This window comes from Mauremys mutica, chromosome 18, assembly GCF_020497125.1.
Source record: "Mauremys mutica isolate MM-2020 ecotype Southern chromosome 18, ASM2049712v1, whole genome shotgun sequence".
In the NCBI taxonomy this organism is placed as follows: Eukaryota; Metazoa; Chordata; order Testudines; family Geoemydidae; genus Mauremys; species Mauremys mutica.
Genome location: NC_059089.1, coordinates 8,365,450 through 8,388,782, shown reverse-complemented (window position 1 = coordinate 8,388,782; position 23,333 = coordinate 8,365,450). Strand labels below are relative to the sequence as shown.

The 23,333-nt window shown below is 55.6% G+C and overlaps 1 protein-coding gene across 2 annotated transcripts; it reads right to left on the bottom strand.

The window, feature by feature from the left end:
* Positions 1–10,552: 10,552 nt before the first annotated feature.
* LOC123352475 (zinc finger protein 436-like) lies at positions 10,553–22,558 on the bottom strand. Of its 2 annotated transcripts, none has more exons than XM_044992660.1 (4): positions 22,490–22,558; positions 18,875–18,990; positions 18,246–18,335; positions 10,553–13,559 (listed from the first exon to the last, which is right to left on the bottom strand). In XM_044992660.1, the coding sequence occupies exons 2-4, from the start codon at positions 18,906–18,908 to the stop codon at positions 12,040–12,042; spliced, it is 1,644 nt and encodes a 547-aa protein (XP_044848595.1). In that variant the 5' UTR covers positions 18,909–18,990; positions 22,490–22,558; the 3' UTR covers positions 10,553–12,039. The 2 variants fall into 2 exon arrangements, with proteins under 2 accessions (XP_044848595.1, XP_044848597.1); XM_044992662.1 differs by having other exon boundaries at positions 10,553–13,556.
* Positions 22,559–23,333: the final 775 nt, after the last annotated feature.

Sequence of the window (23,333 nt, the reverse complement as noted above, 5' to 3'; positions counted from 1 at the left end):
CAAAACTCAACTCTTCCTTAACTATGGCACCACAACTCTATCACAGCCAAAACCCTGTGGTTTGTATGAGCCCTAAGCCATGCAGCGGGGACCCCAGCTTAACATGGCACCGCTCCTGACCAACTTTCTCCCCCACTCCCTAATTCCAGACCAGTTCTGCAGTATCTCCCATGCTCAGAATAGAATTTGTTATTGTTACAGCAGGAATCCCCAGGTGGTGCTATTACACAATCTTTTTCTTAGTGTGCAAGGAAGTGTTCAGTCTCGGGAAGACATGTTGTGTGGTCAGTTTTAGTTAGGCTAATTCTGGGTAGAAAGTGCTGTGCGAGAAGCAGGCAGCAGTGTTTGCTCTGCTGTGGGCTCTGGTTGGAGTCAATTCTTGGTGCAGAGTTGCTCCCTGGAACTGGGCATTGGTGCTGGGCTGCGATTCCTGCAAGCTGTTTGACTCTGTGTTCCAGGACTGGTGTATATGTGAATATGTGAATAAAGCAAGTTTATCCCAGACTCTGCATCACTGATTGCTCCTCCATTGGCAAACTGGCAGGCCAGGCCCCAGGAATCCGATACTGCTCAGCAGAAGAGATGCTGGTGTTAGAGCAGGACACTGGGCTAGGAAGAGGGTGACCCTATGATGCTTTGCCTTGTGTTGCTGCCTTGAAGAAGTTTCTGGGAGAGCTGCTGGTTTTGCTCACAGGGTGTAGGACAGCTGGGCCATTTGACACCTGAGAAGATGTGGGAGGTGGCTTAGGAAGCCGGGGCAGAAGGGATGGCATCTCTCCTCTGACTCCCTCTTTTGGGCAGGAGCAGAAGCAACTTGCAGTTTGGGGAGATGACTCTCTTGTTCCTCATCTCAGCTGTCCTTGAGACAACTGCCCCTGCACCCCTGCCGCACCCCCCCACCCCCAGCATCAGTCAACTGACACAACAGTGTTTCTGCTGCCTGATCAGCACTGAAATACTTAACCAGACGGTCATTGCAATTACCATCATTAGGCTCCAGGGTCACTGAGCTCAGCGAGGCTGTTTCAGGCTCTCTGCAGCCTCAGGCAGAGCCCTGCAGCAGGTGATGTCATGTCTGAGTCACATTTGGAAGGTTCTGAGCTGGCAATTGTGGATTGGGAGCTGAGATTCCGGAGCACCGGCACATGGCGAGCAGGGAGAAAGCAGCCATTTCCCTGGCAGTCCAGCCATGATACATAGGGCCTGTCTATATGTAAGCGGGGGAATGGTCCTGCTAGTGTGGGGAACTTTCCTGGCTTATACACGCCCCCGGTGAAATGGGCTAGTGAAAGGATCTGAGTCCTCACTCCCACTCCCTTTACCCAGAGGCTGCCTGACCTCGAGGGCTCCCCTTCCACTCTCCTGGGTGGCTGACTCCTCGGAACCCCGAAAAGGCTGGGCCCAGGATTCCTGGGGGCTCGACCTGCCACCTTGTCATGGTCACTTCGGGCAGGGGCCAGGGTGTCCCCACTCCGGGGTGCTCTCTCTGCTCTGGCATGTCCCTGACCCACTGATCATTCCATACAGTTCAAACAAATACAATCATTAAACAGCAATCAATTAAAAACTATAAGGAAAAATGGGGGAGGTGAAAGGAAACCCGTCACCCTGCTCTGTGGCCCGGGACGGCACAACCGGCGTCTCTGGAACATCAGGGCAGTTCACAGTCTGTCACTCCCACGGCCCAGCCCCCTGCCCAGCCCCTGGCTGTGCTGCAGGGACGCTGCGGGTCCGACACTTGCTCTGGCGGTGGCCGCACGCCCTCAGGCTCCAGGTGGCAGGACCCTTCTTCCCATCGGGGTTACGAGCCCCCCAAGTCTGGCCTGCAAGGCCTCTTGGCTGGGGCATCTCCCTGTGCTGGGCCCCCTGGCCAGGGTCCCCCTCGCCCTCCCCAGCTGCTCACCACCCCCAGCCCCAGCCCCAGCCCCAGCCCCGCTCCCTGGGCTGCTCCCCGGCCCCTCTGTCTCTGTCCCAGCTCAGCTCGGACCCCTGCTCCCCCTTAGCTCAGCCCCAGGCAGCACCAGCTCACAGGGAGGACGGGACCCCCCGGCCTCCTGACTCCCTCGTTAGCCTGCCCTGTCAATCAGGCCGACCTGGAGCCTTGGCCCCTCCCCATTGCCCCGGGGACTTTCCGTCACAGGGTCCTGTTTTCTCATGGACCCTTCCCCTTTCTTTTGGCACTGGGAGATGGGCAACCAAACCCCCCGCGGAGTTTTTGAAAGGGGCCAACAGTCCCCTTACATATAGCACAGGCCCCACCACTGCAGCCCCGGCACGACCCAAGGGAGCTCTGTCCAGGGACACGGGGCAGCTCCGGGCGCCCAGCTAGGGTTGCCATCAGTCCCATATTACAGGGCACGTCCCGTCCCTTATTTAAATAGAAACTTGCCTGTCCCATTCGGTCAGTGCCTGTCAGTCAAAGGCAGGAGGCCAGTGCTCACGGGGGCATCTTTCCACTCCCCTCGTGGCCCTGGCGCGTCACTGCTGCCCAGGGAAAGCAGACGGGGCCAGAGGGGAGTGGAAAGATGCACCCGCGAGTCCTGGCCCCTGCTGACTCCAGCCCTTGGGCTTTCCCTGGGCAGGCTCTGTCTGGCAGGGGTCAGTGCTCCCGGGGTGCAGCCTCCCCACTTGCCAATGTCCCCAGCATGGCGTCCAGCGCCGCAGCAGGGAAAACACACGACGCAGCCTCCAGCTTGGCTCCTGGGTCCCGGGCAGACCCTGACCAGGAGTCGCCGTGGCTGCTGGCCCTGGGTTCTCTGCAGAGGAGATGGGGGGGGGGGGAGCATGTGGGTCATGTGTCGCCCCAGATTTCTGCCAGGTTCATAGTTTTATTTCTTTTTTTGTGACTCTCCAGCCAGGCCAACGGGGCTGTGGGCAGGGGGAAAATTCTGCTCCTGCCCAAGGCTTGCAGGGCTGGGCCCGCCGTGGGGTCACCACTGGCCCGTGGGGCTGGGCGCCTGCCCGGGTGTTTGTTCAGATCTCGCACAGGGAACGGGGGGGCTTTAACCAGGGTCATGGGGTGACTAATGCACAGGAGCCCCCAGCCGGGAGGCCTGACCAGAGGGGGCTGTGACATGAGCTGTTCAGGAGGGTGGCTGAACACCCCCCAACCCCACTATCAACAGTTACTCACCACCTCTGCCCCCAGCATCCAGCAGAGGAGCAAGAGACACCCTAGGAAGCATGTGGGGCGGGGGAGAGAGGGACTTGCCTCCGGAGGTTCACGTCAAGACTGGGGACATCTGAGGTCTGTCCCGTGTTTTGCAAATGCGATGTTGGCAACCCACTGCCAGCACACAGCCCGGCGGGAAGGGCCTGACCCACGGCCCTTGGGGAGGAGACGGGAAGCACTTGCTCCAAGACAGGAAATCCTCACTTTCTGCTCCAGCCAGGCACGGGTGCTTCCCCCGCTTGTGCCGAGGCCCTGCCTGCCACGGGGGCCAGACGGACCTGGCCTTCCTCTGCAGGGGCTCAGGAGGGACTGGGGACGGGGCGATAAGGAACTCGGCTTGTCTCCAGTGCCTGCAGGACAGCACAAAGCGAGGGGGCCAGCGGGCCTCGTACTCTGAGTTATTTATCTGGCAGTGTGTGCGTACAGGGAACGCAGCCGTGCCCCCGCCTGGGCCAGAGACAGGCTCCCGGGCTGGGCCGCAGGAGCACACAGCACATATTCCCCCCACCCGCACACACACACAAACTTAGCACACCCATCGCCCGCGACAGAAATACACTCAAAACCACACCATCCCCCCAAACACAGCTCACGCGTCCCCCCCCCCACAACGCATGGCCCACAGAGAACATGGTGGATTCAGCACTTTTCCTAGCATGAGCGTTGCTGCCTCTTGCTCCCAGTCCATCCCAGCAGTGCCCATCCTGCAACCTTGAATTCGAGGGGCCCAGTCAGGACTCTGGGGCCGGGGGTGTGTGTGGGGGTGTGTGTGTGTCAGACTTTGCATTCAAGGCGCAGGAGGCTGATTTCAGCTGAGCAGAAGACTCCACCCAAAGCCAGCCAAGGCTCAAGCCCTTTGCCTGTCCTTTAGACAGGAGATCTGCTCGATTCTGCCCCTGCTCTTGGGGCTGGGCTCAGGCTGGGGTCACCCAATTCATTCCCTGTGGGATTCAGCCAGGCCCCATGCTCCCGGGAGAGGAGATCCACCCCCACTGGGAAGGCAGGTGCTGCAAAAATGCCAGAGCTACCACACGACAGGCCGACTCCCCAGGGCCGCCGGCAGCCTGCCCTCCCCTGGAGCTAGCACATCGGCTCTGCCGACAGCCTCCACCAGGAGCCAAGGGGTGTGCCCGGGCCCACACCCACCTGCCTGACTGCAGGGCAAATCCCAGCATTAGCCAGCAGGAACCAAGCAATCGGGCCCTGGGCGGGGTACGACTGGCACCTGCACGAGCACCAGGTGCCACTGCCCCCAGGACCTGCCTGCCACATTTGCGGCAATGCGCCCCCCACGCCGGGGGGTCGGGCTGCGCGTGCAGCCCCCTCCACGCTGACCCAAAACAGCCCCACGCCGGGCCCAGGGCAGCCGGTCACAGACACGCGGGCGCAGAAGAACAGAACGCGCTGACGCCCGTTAAGGCCAGTTTGCACAATCTCCACAGCGCCTGGCACGAGGGGCCCTGCTCCGCGCCTGGGCGCTAGGTGTCACACAACACAAAGCCTGCCGCACCAGGCTGTCCCAGCGCACCCAGCACCAGCCTGCGCTCGCGGGTGCGCTCAGCGCGCTGGCAGCAGCAGCGGGGCCTGGGCACGCTAGGAGTGCGGCTCTGCAGCTTTTGCTCCCTGGCTCGCCCTCTAGTGGCAGAAAGGGGAACCAGTGCCAGCCTCTCACTGCCAACTGCAGTGCGAGCATCATCTCCAGCCCTGCGAGCACTCGGGTGCTGGCACGGCCGGGGCGTCACCTGTGTGAGGTGCGGTTCCAGGCAGGAGCCGCCCTCAGAGACTGACAGAGCAGGCGTCTTCCCACCACCTGAGCTGGACAAGCTGGCGGGGACAGCACAGAGGATGCCGATGAGCAAACCAGAGTACAGGGCAACACGGGGCAGGCGAGAGACCACGAGGCTCCGGGGTCCTGGGGCTGCCTCCAAATTCTAAGCAAGTGACCTGGCCATGTTCCTAGGCTCATCCCCCTGTTCTGTCCTGGCATTTAGCTTGTGAGCGCTGTGGGGCAGGGACCGCCACTTGGTAGCTGATTGAACAAGGCCTATAGGAGCCACTGCAGTATTCACTTGATAATAACAGTAATAACAATTTCATGGCTCCTGCTTTTCTCCCACCTGTTACATACCTTGTCTGGTTTGTTCCGTAGCAGGGCCACATTAAGGTGCTGTAGCCCCATGCCAAGGACCAGCTCCTGGAGTCATGTGATTATGTCAGAATCGCAGCTTTCATTTGTCAAAGAAGCAAGTTTCTAGCTCTCGTGGCTGCGAAGAAAAGCTTGAAATGTTGACCTGAGCTGCAGAGCTGCTGCTCAAAGGCAGGGCAGAGCCAGGCTCCCCTTTCTAGGCTGTTCTGTCTCAGGGAGCTGCTGAAAGCTAGGGGTTTCCAAGGTGCGAAACTCAGGGAATGGGGTGGGAAGAGGAGACTTTGTGAAGCTGTGAGACTCGTGCAAGGTCCTGGAGAGAGAACATACGGGAAGCAGCCTCCCAGCAAACACCGGGAGGCAATTCCAGCACAGTGGCCTAGTTTTAAGATCTCTGTTCTCTGAAATACTTTGGCCCTGAGTAAATAATACTTTGCTTCAAGGAGGCTGGTCACGGGGTCCCACTGTCGCTGCAGCACTACTGGGACTGGAGCTGCTGAGGTAATACTGGTTGATCACAGGGGACTGCAGCCAGGGCCCGGTGTGAGAGTGGGGGAATCGTGTGAGTGGGGGTGCTCTCGGAGACACCACGAGGGCTCAGCAGGGCAGTTAGCCCAGGAACTGTGACAAGCGCCTGTCTTGCTCTGGGAAAGCCACACCCTGGCCCAGCTGGGAAGGCAGTGCCAGGTATTGGCTCCTCCTAAACTGAACCCAGCGCAGGCTGAGGGCAATGCTTGGGCCATGTCAGGGCCCCAACAGCAGCTCCAGGTGCACCCAGGACCTGCCCCTTCTGCGATGAACTCGACAGGATCCTCGGCAAGGCGGCCACCCCTCAGCTGAGGCTGGTGTTAGGGGTGCAGGTGCTGCAGAGATCTTCCAGGAGGACATGGAACAGGGCAGGGGCTTCTCTGGCTTTGCGTGAGCCTCAGGCAGCCCCTTGCAAAGCAAGGCTCCCCTCCCCCTCAGCTGAGAGCCCCCCCATTACAGCTCCCCGATCCTTTGCCCCAGAACAGGCCCAGGTCACAGGACCTGGAGGCTGCTCTAGCTTACCCTGAGGGCCCCTGTGATACCCAGAGGGCAGCACACTCCCTTTCCTTTGTGTCATCCACAAATGTTATGAGCAGCGATTTATATTTACTAACAGATCCCTGATGAAAATGTTGTGTCAGATCTAGAACCAATCCCTGCGGAACCCCAGCTCACAATGCCACTCACGGAAATTTGGCCTGGCCTTCTCCCCATCATGCTGGTGGGAAGGCTGGGCCAGATCTGCATGATGCTGCAACCCTGTGCAGCAAGTGGCAACACCCAGCTCAGGCAGCTGGGCCCAGCCCTACAGGACAGGAGCCACTGGAGCTGCTGCTGCAGGGTGAGTTTTTTGTTTTATTTCATATTTGTGAAAAACACGAGGCTCCACTGATTCCTCACTGATAACTACTTTCTGAGGTCAGTCAGTTCGCCTGTTCTTCACCCATTTAACATGGGCTCCATTGGACAGTGGGCATTTTAAAATCAGACTGTCATGAGTACTGTGTCAAATGACCTACAAACGTTTAGTTATCTTTATCAACCAACTTGTAGTCTCATCAAAAATGGAATCAGGCTTGTTTGACAAGACTTGTTTTAGGTAAAACCATGATGACTTGTGTTAATTCTATTTCCAGTTTTTAATTCTTTATTGACTGATCCTAGTATCACCTTTTCCCTTAGTTACCCCGGTTTGAAGTCGGGCTAACCGGCCTATAGTTACTCAGGTCATCTCACTTGCCCTTTTTGAATACTGGCACATTAGTTCTCTTCCAGTCTTCTGGAATTTCCCTGCTTTCACAAGATTTATTAAAAATTAACATCAGTGGGCCAGAGAATGCCTCGGCCAACTCTCTGAGGACTCTTGGATGAAAATTATCCAGGCTTGCTGATTTATAAGTGTTTACATGCAGGAGGACGTTAAACAACTTCTGCTTAGTTACTAATGGGCTGGAAAGTAGTTCAGCATCCTCTAGTGACTGGAATACACCATCCTGCTTCTTTGCCAATACAGAATTTTTACTGAATATTTCTGTATCGTTATTAACAATTTTACCATCTTCATCTAGCAATAGGCCTATACCATTGCTAGGATTTCTTTTGCTCCTACTATTCTTAACCAGGGGGTTGCATGTTTAGTTGCCTCTGTATCTGAGCTCACTGCACGCTCAAAGGGCTCCTTGCATCCCTCCATGAGCCATCTCCACTTTGTTGCTCCTACAGGCTGAGCACTGGGTGGGCTCCAGTGTTAGTGCAGATGGCTTTTCAGGTCTGAACCCAAACCCAACATATACAGTGAGTCTGTGGATAGACTCTAACCTGTAGCAGTTTTACTGGGTACTGCCACTAAACCTGGATTATTAAATTGTCTAAGCTGCTCTTCTCTCTGTTTTATCAGTACCCTTTTTTGGTATATTGCATCCATTGGTAACTGAATCCAGGATCAACCCTACTCTCCTCAAACGTTTGGGTCCTTGAAAATGCTCCGTATGTGTGGCTTAGTCTGTGTAGATGCCAGCTGGTTTTTGTTTTTGGCATGATCCAGGTAGTGAACTGTACAATTCAAAACCGTAACATAGTATAACATCAATATAGATAGGTACTTATTTTAAACTCACCTGTCACCCATAGGAAGGAATATCAAAAACCCAAATGGTTAAAGTAAGAGGTTTTTTGTGCTTGTTACACAACCCCTACCTTATGTCAGGTTCTCTGTGTGCCCCCAATTCTCCTTTCCCCTCCATGCCAGGGGCTCTGTGCCTCCCCAGTTCCCTCTTCCCTCCATACCAGGGGCTGCGTGCATCACTACTACTTCTCCCCGCTCCTACATACCGGTACTTTTCTTCCCCTGCACTGGAAGGGACAAGAGGGCTGGTAGCATCTGTCTCTCCCGCCCCATGAAGCAGACTTTGGGGAGGCAACGTGCTAAGAGGAAGGAAGCAAAGAAGCCGCCTTCACACTCCCTTTTCTTTGTAGGAGACAAGTCATTCAGGGTGTCCACATTTAAACTCTACTGGGGCACATGGAGAGCTGAGATTGGGAGCTGCTGTTAGGTTGAAAATGTTAATGGCTGACATTAGTAGTTCTTTGATCTATAGATGTGATGAGCTAAGCAGATGTGAGGGGATCTGTGCCTTCTCTATTTCCTCCTTTCGGTTTTCCGGTCTTCTCCAAAATCAACAGGGTTCTTGCCCTACCTAGAATGTTCTCTGAATGTTTGGAATTGAGCAGAGGTGGTGTTCCAAAGTTACTGTGTTAGAGACAAATGCCCTCAGGGGGAGTACAGGGCTTTGCCTCACTCCGCCAAAGAACTCTCTATTGTCCTTAGCCCTTGCAGCCACAGATTCTTTGATGTCTTTAGTTTCCCTTATCAATTTTTTACACGTCATTACTTCTAACTTATACTGATTGCAATCTACTTCCCCATTTTTCCATTAGTTATACATACATTACTTCTGGGGGAATTCTGCACCACTGCGCAATGCAGAATTTTGCAGAAATTCATGTTATGCGTGCAGAATTTCCTCTCCCCCCGCTGAAATGGGCTGCAGAGATATTGGCTGACACTAGGGGCCGCTGGACTTGGCAGAGCCCAGCTTGCAATAGAACAGGGATTGGCAACCTTTGGCATGCGGCCCGCCAGGAAAGGCCCCAAGCAGGCCGGGCCAGTTTGCTTACCTGCCGTGTCCGCAGTTTCGGCCGATCGCAGCTCCCACTGGCCGCGGTTTGCTGCTCCAGGCCAATGGGGGCTGCAGGAGGCGGCGTGGGCTGAGGGATGTGCTGGTCGCCCTTCCCGCAGCCCCCATTGGCCTGGGACGGTGAACCATGGCCAGTGGGAGCCGCGATCGGCCGAACCTGCAGATGCTGCAGGTAAACAAACCATCCTGGCCTGCCAGGGGGTTTCCCTGGCGGGCCACATGCCAAAAGTTGCTGATCCCTGCAATAGAAGATGGGGGGGAGGGGGGAGAGCTGGAGGGTTCCCAACAGCTGCAGTTCCCAGCATGTCCTGAAGGAAGAAGGCAGCGCGCAGGAAAAGGTGCAAGCCTGGGACCCAGCATCACACTGTTTCTCCCTCTGGATCCCTGGGCTCGGGGTGTGTGTGTGAGTGGCTGGGCTGGGGGTGGTCATGGCTGGGCTCTGGCGGGAGGGGGCAAAGAGGAACTGGGGTGTTGTAGGGGTTTCTTTAACTCTCTACTCACGGGGGAATTTTGGTGTGTGTCTGTTTTGTTACAGACATACTTGCTGACAAGTATTTTCAAATAAATTACCAAAATAATTGAAACTGGCCTGATTATATAGTGTTATTCTGACAAATAAAATTTGCAGAAATTTTAAAATATTGTGCACAGAATGCCCCCAGGAATAATACATAGAATCTCAGGGCTGGAAGGGACCTCAGAAGGTATCTAAGTCCAGCCCCCTGCTCAATGCCGGACCAATCCTCAGATTTTTTTTTTTGCCCCAGTTCCCCAAATGGTCCCCTTAAGGATTGAGCTCACAACTCTGGGTGTAGCAGGCCAACGCTCAAACCACCGAGCTATCCCTCCCTTCACCTCTTTTCTTGACTTTACCCAAATTGTCCTTATTGATTGTGAAACTGAGGGGCTTCTGGCCATTCAACAAATTCTTCTTAAAGAATTCCCGATTTTAATTCACATTTTTCTGTCTAATTTTCCTCAGTGTTTCTCATAGTGAATGTAATCAGGTCATGATCACTGGTTCCTAGACAGCCACCAACTTCCAAGTCCAGTAATCAACTCATTTTTATCTATCATTATGAGATCCAAAATAGACCTACCTTGTGTTAGAAATTGTGCTACAATTTTTAGAAACTCCAGCACCGTTTTACTACTGGCTGCATGAGACCTCCAGCACGTATATTGGCTCGGGGAGGTCATTTTATGGTAGTATCGTGTCAACTGAACTATTAATTGGTTGCACTTTAATAAATGATTTAAGGTTACTTGTGACTTGTCTATTTGAAGGCTATTCAGTAATTCACATCAGTTATATTAGGTTTGTGTTTTCTAAGTAACTGATTTACTTAGACATTTCTATCATAGAATAAATCATTCAATTACATCACATGGAATTACTTGGTGCTACTAAATATCCCATCCCTTTACTTACAGAATGGACCAATTTTTTTTTACCATCTATAAGAAGTGACATGATTACATTCTAGTAATGATCAGGAATCTGGGGGGTTCCGGGGGTAGGTTCACCTACCAGCTTCCACTCCCCAAAGCCAGTCCTGACAGCTCCCTCCTGGTGCATGGCCTCTGGGGAGGCTCCCTGCCCCTGCACTGCATACAGGGACCTTTCACCCACTGGGCTGTTTCCATTTCCATTAGTGCACACTCCCAGCTGCTATTGCCTGTCCTAATCCAGCTACTCAGCCACTCCCAGGGAGTGTTAAACTTCCACTGGCTGATCACAGATTCTGCTGGAGCAGCAGGGATCCTTTGAATGGCCTGCTTACTCTCACCGCCACCTCCTCCAGCAACTCCCAGAAATACTGGTGTCCCAGCAGGGTCCGAAGGGCGGGCGTCTGCTCTGGGGGTTGGTACAGAGCTGTCTTCTGAACTCGCTGGGGAAGGGGCCTGTTTTCTTCCACGTCTGACATATATACCTGGCATACTTGGGGGCTCTCAGGGAATATAAATGATGGAGATGATAGAAAGGATTCCCAGGTGCTTGGGGTGGGGGGAATGAAAATCAGCTCCGTGCTTTAAAATGTATCAAGTCTCTTTACTGCATGCACATAACAGCTCTACCTCAGACCTCACAGAAACATCTCACACAGAACCACACACTGTCTGGGAAGGACACAGAAAGAGAATGAGAATAAAGAGAACACATTTTTACTTCCGGGTCAGAAACCCCCAGCCCACGTCGTGTCACCTCACTGCCTGCACATGCACTGAGCAGGTCCTCTCCTTTCCAATTCTTACCAAACCCGCCACTGGCCAATAGTCTCTCCCGACTCTGCTGACCCTATAACGGTTTCACACTGGAGCTGGACAGCAGCTGCCATCCTGAGTCGCGCCGTGTGGGATTGGCTCAATTCCTTCCCCGCACTTAGATACAATTTTGTGTGTGACTTTTAAGGAAAGCTCTTTTTATCCAGGTCAGTTTTAAATAACTCAAGAGATGGGGCGCCAGCCTCACGGATCTCACTGGTGGAAGTTTTCCCTCAGTACTTGGCCGAGATTTTCTTTTTCTTAGTTTTCTCCTGTTATTGCTGGGCAGTGGGAATGAGTCTCACCCCGCACGCTCCATTCCACTAGGTGATCTCTGTCCATTCTCTCGTAAGCCAATGCCAATGTTTGTGCATGAGTGGAACTTTGAGACCCAGAGCGTTCAAACAGGTTCTTACCCAATTTCCCAGTGGGATGTGTCTGGTTGGGGCACTGACATATGGAGCAGGATGTGCTGCTGCACGTCGGGCCTCTCTTACAGCTGAAGTCTGAACGTCCCTCTGCTCCTGCACAGCTTCCGGGAGTGCACGGCTGGTAGCCTGCAGGTGATCAGTGCATGCCAGCCCACGGGCACACAGCCCCCGGGGACAGTCGCTGGGACACTGAGCCCAAGGCGGGCTGCTTGAGCTCGCCGTTCGTCCCATGCTGCTATGGCGCTGCCGGAGGGCTGCAGGGCCTCGGGAGATATTTCCCTCCCTGGGGCCTGGTGGCCAAGGTTAGGGGCAGGGCGCGATGGCACAGAGGGGCCAGTCTTTGTGGGTGTGCTGGTGCTGGGCCAGGCCGGCGCTCCGGCTGAAGGCTTTGCTGCACTGGGTGCACTGGTAGGGCTGCTCATGCTGGTGGGTGTGCGGGTGCTGCAGGAGCGTGGCACTGTCCCCAAAACCCTCAGTGCACCGTGCACTGGCAAAGGGGCACTGCCCCACGTGGGTGCGGCGGTGCTTGCTCAGGGTGGAGCTGTCGCCGAAGCGCTTGCCGCACTGGGCGCAGGCAAAGGGGCGCTCCCCGGTGTGGGTGCGCTGGTGCTGCAGCAGGTTGGAGCTGAGGCCGAAGCGCTTGCCGCACTGGGCACAGGCGTAGGGGCGCTCGCCCAAGTGGGTGCGCTGGTGCTGGATGAGGTTGGAGCTGAGGCTGAAGTGGCGGCCGCACTGGGTGCACTGGTAGGGGCGCTCCCCGGTGTGGGTGCGCTGGTGCTGCAGCAGGTTGGAGCTCTGCGTGAAGCGCTTGCCGCACTGGGTGCAGGCAAAGGGGCGCTCGCCCGCATGCGTGCGCTGGTGCTGCAGGAGGTTGGAGCTGAGGCTGAAGCTCTTGCCGCACTCCGTGCACAGGTAGGGCCGCTCGCCCGTGTGCGTGCGCTGGTGCTTGAAGAGCGTGGAGCTGAGGCTGAAGCTCTTGCCGCACTCGGTGCACAGGTAGGGGCGCTCGCCTGTGTGCGTGCGCTGGTGCTTGATGAGGGTGGAGCTCTCGCTGAAGCCCCGGCCGCAGGCCGTGCACTTGTAGGGGCGCTCGCCGGTGTGTGTGCGCTGGTGCTTGATGAGGGTGGAGCTGTCGCTAAAACCCTTGCTGCAGTCCGGGCACTTGTAGGGGCGCTCGCCGGTGTGGGTGCGCTGGTGCCGGATGAGGTCAGAGCTCTGGCTGAAGCCCTTCCCACACTCGCTGCACTTGTAGGGGCGCTCGCCCAGGTGGGCGCGCTGGTGCTGCGCCAGCTCCGAGCTCTGGCCGAAGCATCGCCCACAGCTAGCGCACTCGTGGGCTTTCTCCCTGCTGTGCACCCGCTGGTGCTGGATGAGGTAGGAGCTGAGGATGAAGCCCTTGCCACACTCCGTGCACTTGTAGGGGCGCTCGCCCGTGTGCACGCGATGGTGCTTGAGCAGGGTGGAGCTGTCACTGAAGCCCCTGCCGCACTCGGGGCACTTGTAGGGGCGCTCGCCGGTGTGGGTGCGCAGGTGCCGGATGAGGTCAGAGCTCTGGCTGAAGCCCTTCCCACACTCGCTGCATTTATAGGGCTTATCCCCTGTGGAGGCTCTTGGCTGGGCAGCAGCATCGTAGTGATCCCCTGTAGCTCCTTCACCGGGGATGGGTTGGCTTGCAGGGCCTTGCCATTCCCAGCCCACCTTGCAGTCACGCTTGGGACTCTGGAGAAGGGCCCCGCTGGCTCCCCCTAGCAGTGTCCCATGCAGATCAGTTTCCTCAGGATCAGGTGTCTCCACCACATTGTCACCCAAAACCCCATTTACTGCTGGAACAAAGAGAATCTGGCCATGACTCAGCCCATGTGCCAAGGTAACAGGGGGAGGGGGGGGAGGCATGCAGACACAGGCCTGGGGGTTCAGCCCCTGTTTGAGGCCTTGTCTACAGAGTGGCACCTGTTTAACTTGAGATATGATCTAAAATCTATTTGGTCAAGCCTGTGCCAAGGGCTGTGTGAATGTGCTTATTTCAGCGTAGCTTAAGTCAACTGGGCATAAGTTGTAAGTCACTCAAAGCAAAATCAGAGCGTCCACACACGGGAGTTTGAACCAGTGTCACTAAACGGGTTTTCACTCCTAAAGTTAAAACACAGCAACTTCCTAGTGTAGAAGACTGAAAACCAGCAGGTGATTTGTACACCCTCCCAAGACAGAGCACAGGCCAACATCCTGTCTTAACAACCAGAGCAAGGATGAGAATGATCCCCGAGCCTGCTCAGGACTTGGGGAGAGCTCGGATTAGCTCTGGGTTGAAGAGACATTCAACACCAAGCCCCTTTCACTTTCCTTCTGGAGCAGGCTCATTCCAGGCTAGGAGTGTCTGCCCCAATGTTTGCTCAGTCCTGAGATCCCTGCCCCCAGTGCATGCTCCTCTGCTCCATGAAGTGCCCACGCCTCACAAGGCAAGCTGCCTTCCTGTGCCCAATTACACACCCGCTTCCCATCCAGCTGAGACACGTGCCCCAGATATTACAGCACTCCTAGGGATGTCCTCTATTTGCCCTCCCCTTGCCTCTCCTGGCAGCCTCCACCCCTGAGAAGCACTAGCCCATCTCTCGTGAATTCTGCTCCACCAGGCTTCCAGCTGGAATCGGAGGTGATGGTGTTACCGTATAAAGCCCTAAGCAGCCTCAGAGCCACACAGGCACTGCGGGGGGAGCCCTTCAAGATGGATGAGGAGGAAGGGCTGATGGCAGCGCTGGGATGGCCTCCCGCAGTGCTGGACCTTGCTCTCTCTGGGACCCCCCAGAACCTGGATTTGTTAGCCTGCAACGCCCATCTACAGTCCAGGCTTTTGGGGCCAGAGGTTTATTTACTGTCCCCAATCAGCCCTGGAACGAGCTGCTCTTTATACTGTATTGTGCAGCATGTGTTCTAATGAACGGGACAGGGCACCTGGAAAGGGTTTATAAATACGTCTGAATTACATGAACAAAACATTACGGTTGCAGAGTCAAACCCGCAGACGTTAGGAAATGCCAGAATTAAGGTTGCTCTGCATCCTTACCCTGCGCCCTGGGGATATGAATTAGGGGAGAGTCTTTCATTACATGACCACATGCTATTTTTTCCACAGGACCCTGCCTCATTCAGTGTCTGGGACAGACGGTGCTCAGAGAACAGGTACTTCTGTATTTCTTCTTGCCCTCACCGGTCAGTGCTACTAGACCCCGTCCAAACCCTGCCCCGAATACAGAATGATTCATTTCTTCACTAGCTTCTCTAGCTCGCTCTCGTGGCAGCAGCTTAGGCCCAGTCCTTAAGGGCAGTTAGGCTCCAAACGTCCACTGATTTCTAGCGCTGCCTTAAGTGATGGATGGTGGCGCAGCACTAGCTCTGAGGTGAGGGGAACGGAGCCCACAGGTGTCAATGTCAGCTCACTGCGGGTGCCCGATTTGGGATGTCGAGGGTCTGACTTTTCAGAGCACTCAGCAAGTTACTGCCCTGTGTGTTCATGGCAGAGCTCCCATCACATCCGCTGCAGCTGGGGGAGCTCAGCACGTCTACAGCCCAGCCCAGGTGTCTCAATTGGGCACCCAGCACATGAGGAACACACAGTGGCTACCTATGAAAATGCTGGTTTATCTGAGTGCCCATCACACAGGAACTGAGAGGCAGGGACAGGACTGTCCATCTGTGCTCTGACAGGCAGGGGTCCTGTGAAAACCGAGACTGGGACGAGACTCGGGGCTCCTGGGGGTGCTATAGTGCTCACAGATCCTGCTGCCTCAGTCCCCTCAAACGGTCTCTGTCCCCCCCCAGCTCCTGTCCTGGCCCCCCACTCTGCTCCTATACCCACCCCTTCTGCCATGGCTACCCTCCCCCAACCCAAGCCCCTGCCCTTCAACCACTGTTCTTACCCACTCCCCTACCTCCCCCACCCCAGCTTCTCTCCCTCCCTTCCATACGTCCCCTCTTCCTCCCTTCACCCCCCGTCATCCCTCCCCTCTTCCTCCCTTCCCCCACCCTTAATCTCCCCCCACCCCACATTCCAGCCAGGCTGCTCCTTCCTCCCCTCCCCTCTGCCTGGACCCAGCGGGGGAGCATGGAGAGCACAGGAGAGACAGGTCCCTGCTCTCAGCCCTGGCTGCCCCAGGAGTGACCGTCCTGAGCAGGCCCTGCGCTCTGTGGGAGGTGGATGCGCCCTCCGGTCACACGCACACACGCTATGGGGGCTGCAGCATGCTCAGCGCAAATGGAATCTTTGGAGAATTTCGACTAAGTCTCTCCTGAGAGCGTGAACTGAAATTGTTCAGAGGTTTGTAACTTGGCCAAATGTGGGTATTTTCCCATGGTAACAGCAAAAGGTACACCCTGACCTCAGGGCGACCCCCTGCCAAATTTCAAGTCCCTGCCCCAATGCAAGAAGGTGCTACAGTGTCTCAGTGAAATGCTTGTAAGGTTTCTTGGTTTTTTTTAACATGGACAAAACCATTATTTCCCCCTAATCTTGCTCTCGAAAATGGCAGACCATTTTACCTGAAAATTAAAAACAAACAAACAAACAAAAACCAGGCTGAGGCAGACACACGGAATGGGAAATTTCAACCCAAACAGTTTGCTAAATTTAAAGTCATAAGCCACTGAAAACAGGGTCTTATAATGAGAAGTGTCAGGTAACCTTAACTATAGGTCACTGCCTATAATAACTAAATGTGAGACACCTGCTATGCTCACACTGAGCTGCAATGCCAAGGCCAGTCAAGGCAGCAAAGAGTCCTGTGGCACCTTATAGACTAACAGACATATTGGAGCATGAGCTTTCGTGGGTGAATACCCACCTCATTGGACACATGTGCCGAAGTGGGGACACAAGTGCCATGGACACAAGTGCCATACCCACCTCATTGGACACATGTGCCGAAGTGGGGACACAAGTGCCATGGACACAAGTGCCATACCCACCTCATTGGACACATGTGCCGAAGTGGGGACACAAGTGCCATGGACACAAGTGCCATACCCACCTCATTGGACACATGTGCCGAAGTGGGGACACAAGTGCCATGGACACAAGTGCCATACCCACCTCATTGGACACATGTGCCGAAGTGGGGATTCCGCCATGAAAGCTCACGCTCCAATACGTCTGTTAGTCTATAAGGTGCCACAGGATTCTTTGCTGCTTTTACAGATCCAGACTAACACGGCGACCCCTCTGATACTTAAGGCCAGTCAACTAGCACTGCTGGATCCCTGCCCCAGAGGCCAAGGAGAGCCCCTCCCTTCCCAGAGAACAAGCAGCAGAAGCAGACCAGACGCACAGAGGTTTTCCCATCATCTGGGGAGGAGGCGGCTGTGGGGGTCAACAGGGGGACCATCATTAATGGATGCAGGGGAAGGCCAAGAGAAAGTGAATCAGGCTGAGCGAAGGGGACTGCTGAGGCCAGATGGGGGACTGGAGAATCTCCTTCTCTCCTCATGGCAGCACTGCCGAGTATGGAGGTTTTTGCCAGAAGATGGTCAACCCAGGAGATGCAGCATGAAAACCCCTTCCCCTGAAAATCCTGCTCAGGGGGAGGGGGCCAGCTGGCTGTTCCCTTCCTCGCCCCCCACTTTCTTCGCAAGACTGACTCCTGCCAGAAGCCATCCAGCCTTTTGCTTCCAATGGGGTGCTGCTCACTTGGTGAAGAATACACACCTGGTTTTCTGCGCTGTCGGAGGACCTGTCCTCCCAACCCCTGCAGAGGGCAGAGCTGCCTTCCAACCAAAATCATGACATCTCTGATAGGAACAAACAGGAAGACTGACGTCTCTTTCCTGTTCCCAACATTAAGGGGCTAATAAACTACAGTGCTCCCTGTCTTTGACTCAGGCTCACTACAGGACTGTCAGCAGCACTGTCCAGCGCTCCCATCCACCTCTACCAGACACTGCAAAGCAGCACGTCCCCCTTCGCCATCCAACTCGCGCTTTCATACAACCTGGGCAGTGTTCAGGCACCACAGCGTTACCCATAGGATGGTGTGAAGGTTTCTTAGTACCAGGATCGGAGTGAAAGCTGCGTGGTAAAGCGGGAGTTGGACGAAGCTGGGGGAAGTGCTGCTCTGAGGTATCTACTGGAGGTGGAAAGGGAAGAGCCTTGCACAGAGTTTGGGAGGGGATGTCCAGAGAGCACCGTATGTGATGGGACGATGGCCAGGAATGCAGCAGATTCTGCCCTTAACCTCTTGTTTCTGTGCTTTTGAAGTTTCGCATGGGTGAGCACTGGGTTGCCGCAACCAGACCTGCCACTAAATGGGGCTTTCATTTGTGATTCTCTAATTTCAGGCTGATCACAATGTCTAACCAAGCAGAAAAGCCCCATGGTAGGAAGGTGGCTAAGTGGGCTTCAGCCCTTGCACAAGAGACTGGTGAGATGGGGCAGGAAAGTGACAGCTCAGCTCTTCTTGGCTTTCCAGCTTTTGGGTTCACGCACCGATGGTTCCTGAGTTGATGTAGCTGTTAGCCCTCACCTGTGAACCTTGGGATCTCTGTTTTCTCCAAGTCCTGGGGATCCAGGACCTGCAGCTCTTCCTCTTGCTCCATCCAGGAGATCACAAATCCTGCTCAGGGGAAAGAAAACAGGCAGCAGGTTACAAACTCCAAATCCTGTGCTGGAGGAGACATGCAGCCTGAATGGAGGGGAAAACGCCTGGAGACGTCAGGGAAAGTCAGCCATCTGTTGGGAGATGTACTGTGTCCCACAGGGACCCAGAACGCAGCACATCACATTTCCCATTTCTAACCTTGCACAGAGCCCAGGCCCTCCCCAGGACTGGGGGCCTGGGTCCCAGGGGAGGGAGAAGGGAATTCACAGGAGCATGAGAACACCTGGCCTTTCCCCAGGAAGCTCTAAGGGGAGCATCAGGGATTGCTGTTCAAGTGTCATATCTACAGCCCCCACACCCTTTCGTGGTGCTTCACCATCCTTGCGTGAGCCCAAAGCTTAATGCCATTGGTGGGACAGCATCAGATCCCCAGGCTCCAGGGGCTCTTATGGGCACATATCACTATGAAGCGTAAGGAGTCAGGGAAGATGTATGAGCTGGAGTCGATCCATGCATGTCACTGAGAGCAGGTCTGAGTAAAATCAATCCCCTACCCTGTGAGAGCGGAGTCTGGTCATTCTCCTGCATGATGGAGAGGGCCTCTGCCCTTTGGCCAAACAGCCCACTCAGCCTCCAAGAGTTACAGGCATCTCGGTGAAACCAGCAGCACCTTAAACAACAGACAGCCTCATGCAATATCTTCCTCCAGTGCTGCCCCTGGCCCCAGGGCCCAGCCTGCCCAGGTGCCTAGGCCAGGGATGGGGAAGGAGGAGCAGAGCCAGCAGCTTGAAAACACACTTGAAATTGGAGGGCTGAGGCCAGGCTGAGGCCCACAAACGCAGCAAAAGGCCAGGAAGAAAGTGCCAGAGCCCTCCAGGGCCCAGGCCTCACTGCAGCCAGCTTCTTCCCCTGCTCCAGGAATCTGAGCCCTGCATTGAACACCTACACACTCACTACCCAGAGTCCTTCTCCTGGGGCGAGGCTGGAGAGCTGGCATGGACGCCAGGCCCCCGGCCACGGCGCCTAGGGGCTACTGCCGGGAGGCTCTTGGAGGGAGCAGTGAGGCGTCTCTAGGGCCCCGCAGGCACAGGGGCAGGGCTGCCGAGAGCGGGTTCAGGCCCCGGTGAAAAATTTTTTTTCAGACCCCCAACACGGGCAGACTGGCTAACAGGGCCCATGAAGCCGGGCCCCATTCCGGACCGGTGGGCCCCTGTACCGGCTTCCCCCCACCCCCCCGCCCATCGGCCCTGCACAGGGGAGCACATCGCTGCCCGGCCTTGGCTGGGTGAGGCCTAGAGCAGCAGGGCCAGCTCGTGCCATGTTCTCGGGCCAATTCGAGCCTTCTGATTGGTTATTCCGCCCAAAGGGGTGGGCAGTTGATCAGAGCTGGTGCAGGTGGAGCGCTCTCTCTCCCCCTCCCCTCGGCAAACCAAAGCCACTGGGGTGTCCTCCCCCGTCCCCCACCTGAGTGAGTGGGGAGCTGCACCCCTGGAGCCACTCCCCAGCCTGGAAGGGGTAGAGGGGACCCCTCTGCACCCCCCCAGGCCTGGGAGAGGGGGTGAAGAGACCAGGGGGAGCAGAGATTGGGGCAGGATTAATTGCTGGGCAGGGATGGGAAGATGTGGGGCGAGAGCTCCTGCAGCACGAGCCAAAATCCCCTCACCCAACCCAGCTGGGAGCGTGGCAGCACGGACAGCCCCTCACCCTCGGGGTGGGCAGGGCAGCCCAATCCTACAACACAATCCAGTCATCCAGAACATCGCAGGATTTTCTCTCTCTTCAGGCTGGCAGCACTGGTGGTGAGAGATCCTAGCAAGAGCGTAGGCGGTATGGGGGATGGAGGGCCATGGCCAGGGCAGTAAGGAACCTGGGGGAGAAACGGCTGCTGGTACCAAGGCCCAGAGAAGAGGCTGCCTGGGAGCTGGGCCTGCTGGTCTGGGGCTGGGCTGCAGCAGACAATGGGGAGCAGGCAGCTCCCTGAAGGGACAGTAGCACCTTTCTTGCCAATGAGTGTGGAGTTGGGGAGGGGTCAGTGGGAGAGGTGTGGCAAAGGACACGGGGAGACAGTGCCCCATCTCTTACAGGGACAGAAGCCTGTAAAGTTTGGGCTGCCCTTGGTGAAGCAAAACCTCAGAAAAGGGGAGCCATTCTCAGGACTGGGGGTGAGAGGAAGGGAGACCAGGCTCAAAGGACAAGAGGAATGAGCTGCAGGTTTCCTGGAAGGCAGATTTAAAAGGAGGTCAGCTCAGGATCTCAGCAGCTTGAGTTGGCAGTCACCCCACCCACCATTATTAATGCACACACCCTACCCCAAAAACACAGCTCCAGCAGCCAGCCAGCTCTGTCTCAGAACAACGCCTTCTGCCTTGGGCTGCCTTTACTTTCCCCAAGGTGACTCAGAGCCTATCTTTGGAACTAAAAATTAATGGTAGCTTAGATGCAAGCGATCATGACCTGATCACATTTTAAACGTGTGAAAGTTCAAAATGGCAATATATATACTTAGTGCTTTAAAAGGACGAGTTTCACAAACTTGAAAACAATTGAGACAAATCAGCTGGGAGGAAGAATTTAATCAGAAAAATGTGAATGACAACTGGGCATTGGTCAAGACACTTTACTGAATGCACAAAAAGCCAACAAATGGAAGAAGGGGGAAATGGATAGCACTGTATTGAATATAAATGAGAAGCTAGGAACTGTAGGAAACTGCTAAGGGAAGCAAAGGGACACACGGAGAAATCTATGGCCAGCAGAGTTAAGGACAATAAGAAGGAAATTTTTAAGTATATTAGGAACAAAAAAAATCCTAACAATGGTATTGGTCCATTAGTAGATGTAAATGGTAGAAGTATCAGTAATAATGCAGAAAAGTCAGAAGGGTTTAATAAATATTTCAGTTCTGTATTTGTGGGGAAAAAACAGATGATGTCTCATGATGATGATGATGATGATACTCTTTTTACTCCAATAATATCTCAGGAGGATTTTAAACAGCAGCTCCTAATGGGTACAACGTGCCCTTCTTAGCTTTGGGCAGTAAGCGTGCAGGGCTTTGGACCTGAGTAGTCTGGTTGTCTATTGCTTTAAAGAGAATTGTTTTTTCAAGTAATTCTACTTCGAAAGTTGCAGTACTGTGAGTGCTGGACACATTGGGCTGGCTTGGAGAGGGCCGAGGCACATTACTGAGCAGAGAACAGGAGGTTGCATAGGAGGCATTTACATAAAAAAGCATACACATTGCATGTAAAGGCAATAGTAACAGGGAATGTTCTGCCCCAGATGGAGCTGCAAAGTTTACCTTTTGAAGTGACATTTTCACTGCTGGCCCACAACTTTAACAGCATGGGTGATTTGGCTGATACCCCTAGACTGGGTCACAATGGATCCTGTTGGCTTTAGAATCCATTAATCACTCTTCTTATGCTTACAGTTTATTTGCCTATCCAGGGAAAAGGGCTTTGGGCCTGTTTCTTGTGAGAGAAAGCCCCAGGGGGTTGTAACTGGTGTGCGTAATTCTTGCAGCATGCTAACCTAGCTCTGAAGGGCAGACTGGTTCCCTGTCTCCCTACAGCAGGCAAGGCCACCAGCTGAGCTGTTAAGAGATATCTGGTCCATACGTTTAGAGCCCACATTATACAGCAGTGTAGCTGCCTCTGGGGTGAAACACAGCAACTACTGTTCACAGCAACACTGGGGCAGAAAGGCAAAACTCTCATACCCCACTGAAAGTGCGGGGGTGGGGAGAAGGAGGAGGATTAATTTAGACAGGCAAAATGTAACACATTGGCAGGAATATGGGAAAAGTGGCCACCATCTTTACTCTTGTGAAGTGACACAAGGTCTTTCCAGCCAGGGGGAGTTTGACCTCAGTGGGAGGTGCGGGCTGCCTTAGACAGGAGGTCCTGAGCCCCCGGCCATTTGCAGCACTTTGAACAGCGGCCTGAGTCCTGGCCGGGGGCAGGTGGGGAAACTGAGGCACGGAACGGCAGCGTGACGGGCCTGATGTCACCCCGTAGGTCAGTGGCAGAGCTCCCCAGCTCTGCTGACTCCCCGGGCCGGGCCCATCCACGGCCCCTCCAAACGTGCCGGCCGCCCCCCGGAACCCAGCGAGGCATCGCGGGGGCCCCGCGGGGCTCCACGCCCCCCGCCCCCGCCACGGCACTCACCTGGGCCCGCTCCGCAGCCAGGCCGGGCGCCCGCCTCCGCACGGCCCCGGGGACGCACCGGGGAAGCCGCTTTCCCGCGCAAGGGCCTGTGGGAAACGTAGTTCGGGCGGCCCGGGCCGTGACAGCGGGCGGCCTGGCCCCAGGGCAGCCACATCCCCGGGGGCAGGCGGACGGGGCGCGCTCCTGGGGCACTGGCTGCCCTGCCCACCCCACCCGCGCCTGGCAGGGAGCCGCACCCTGCAGGAGAGGGGCGGAGGGCTCACCGCCGCCAGCCCCGGCCTCAGTTTCCCTCCAAGTACCAGGAATAACCTGCGTCCACCCCCAGCCATTAGACATCATCCCGGCGCCTGCTGTGTCAAACAACATCCAGCTCCCCGAAGAACCCACTCGATACTCCCACCCCTTCGGCGTGGGGCTCCGCAAGGCCTGCAAACTCCCTTTCAGTTCCGGGGTTCACAGCCCTCCTTGTTGGAGCTGGGCCCTGGCTGAGCTCTTCATCAAGCAGCCTCTGACTAAACCTTCTCCGCCTGCTTTTAGTCGCCCACCTCCAGTCACCTGATCACTCCTGGCAGGGCCGGCTCCAGGCACCAGCATTCCAAGCTGGGATGCCGCCCATTCCATTCTGCAAGGGGCGGCAGTCCCCCTTGTTTTGCCCCCAAGCAGCGCGCCGAATTGCCGCCGCGGGCGGGGGGGGGGCAGTCCGTGTGCCCTTAGGGCGGCAGGCGCGTTTCCGCGGCGGCGGCAATTCGCCGGCAGCTTCTATGTTTAGCTGTCCGGGGCGGCTTCAGCTAAACATAGAAGCTGCCGGCGAATTGCCGCCGCCGCGGAAACGCGCCTGCCGCCC

Excerpts from the sequence above, each read along its gene's own strand:
- LOC123352475 (XM_044992660.1), bottom strand. The coding sequence starts at position 18,908 with ATGCAGGAGAATGACCAGACTCCGCTCTCACAGG. Across the intron at positions 18,336-18,874 it reads CCAGACTCCGCTCTCACAGG|GATTTGTGATCTCCTGGATG; the intron begins GTAGGGGATTGA and ends TCCCCTGAGCAG. Across the intron at positions 13,560-18,245 it reads AGAGATCCCAAGGTTCACAG|CAGTAAATGGGGTTTTGGGT; the intron begins GTGAGGGCTAAC and ends TCTTTGTTCCAG.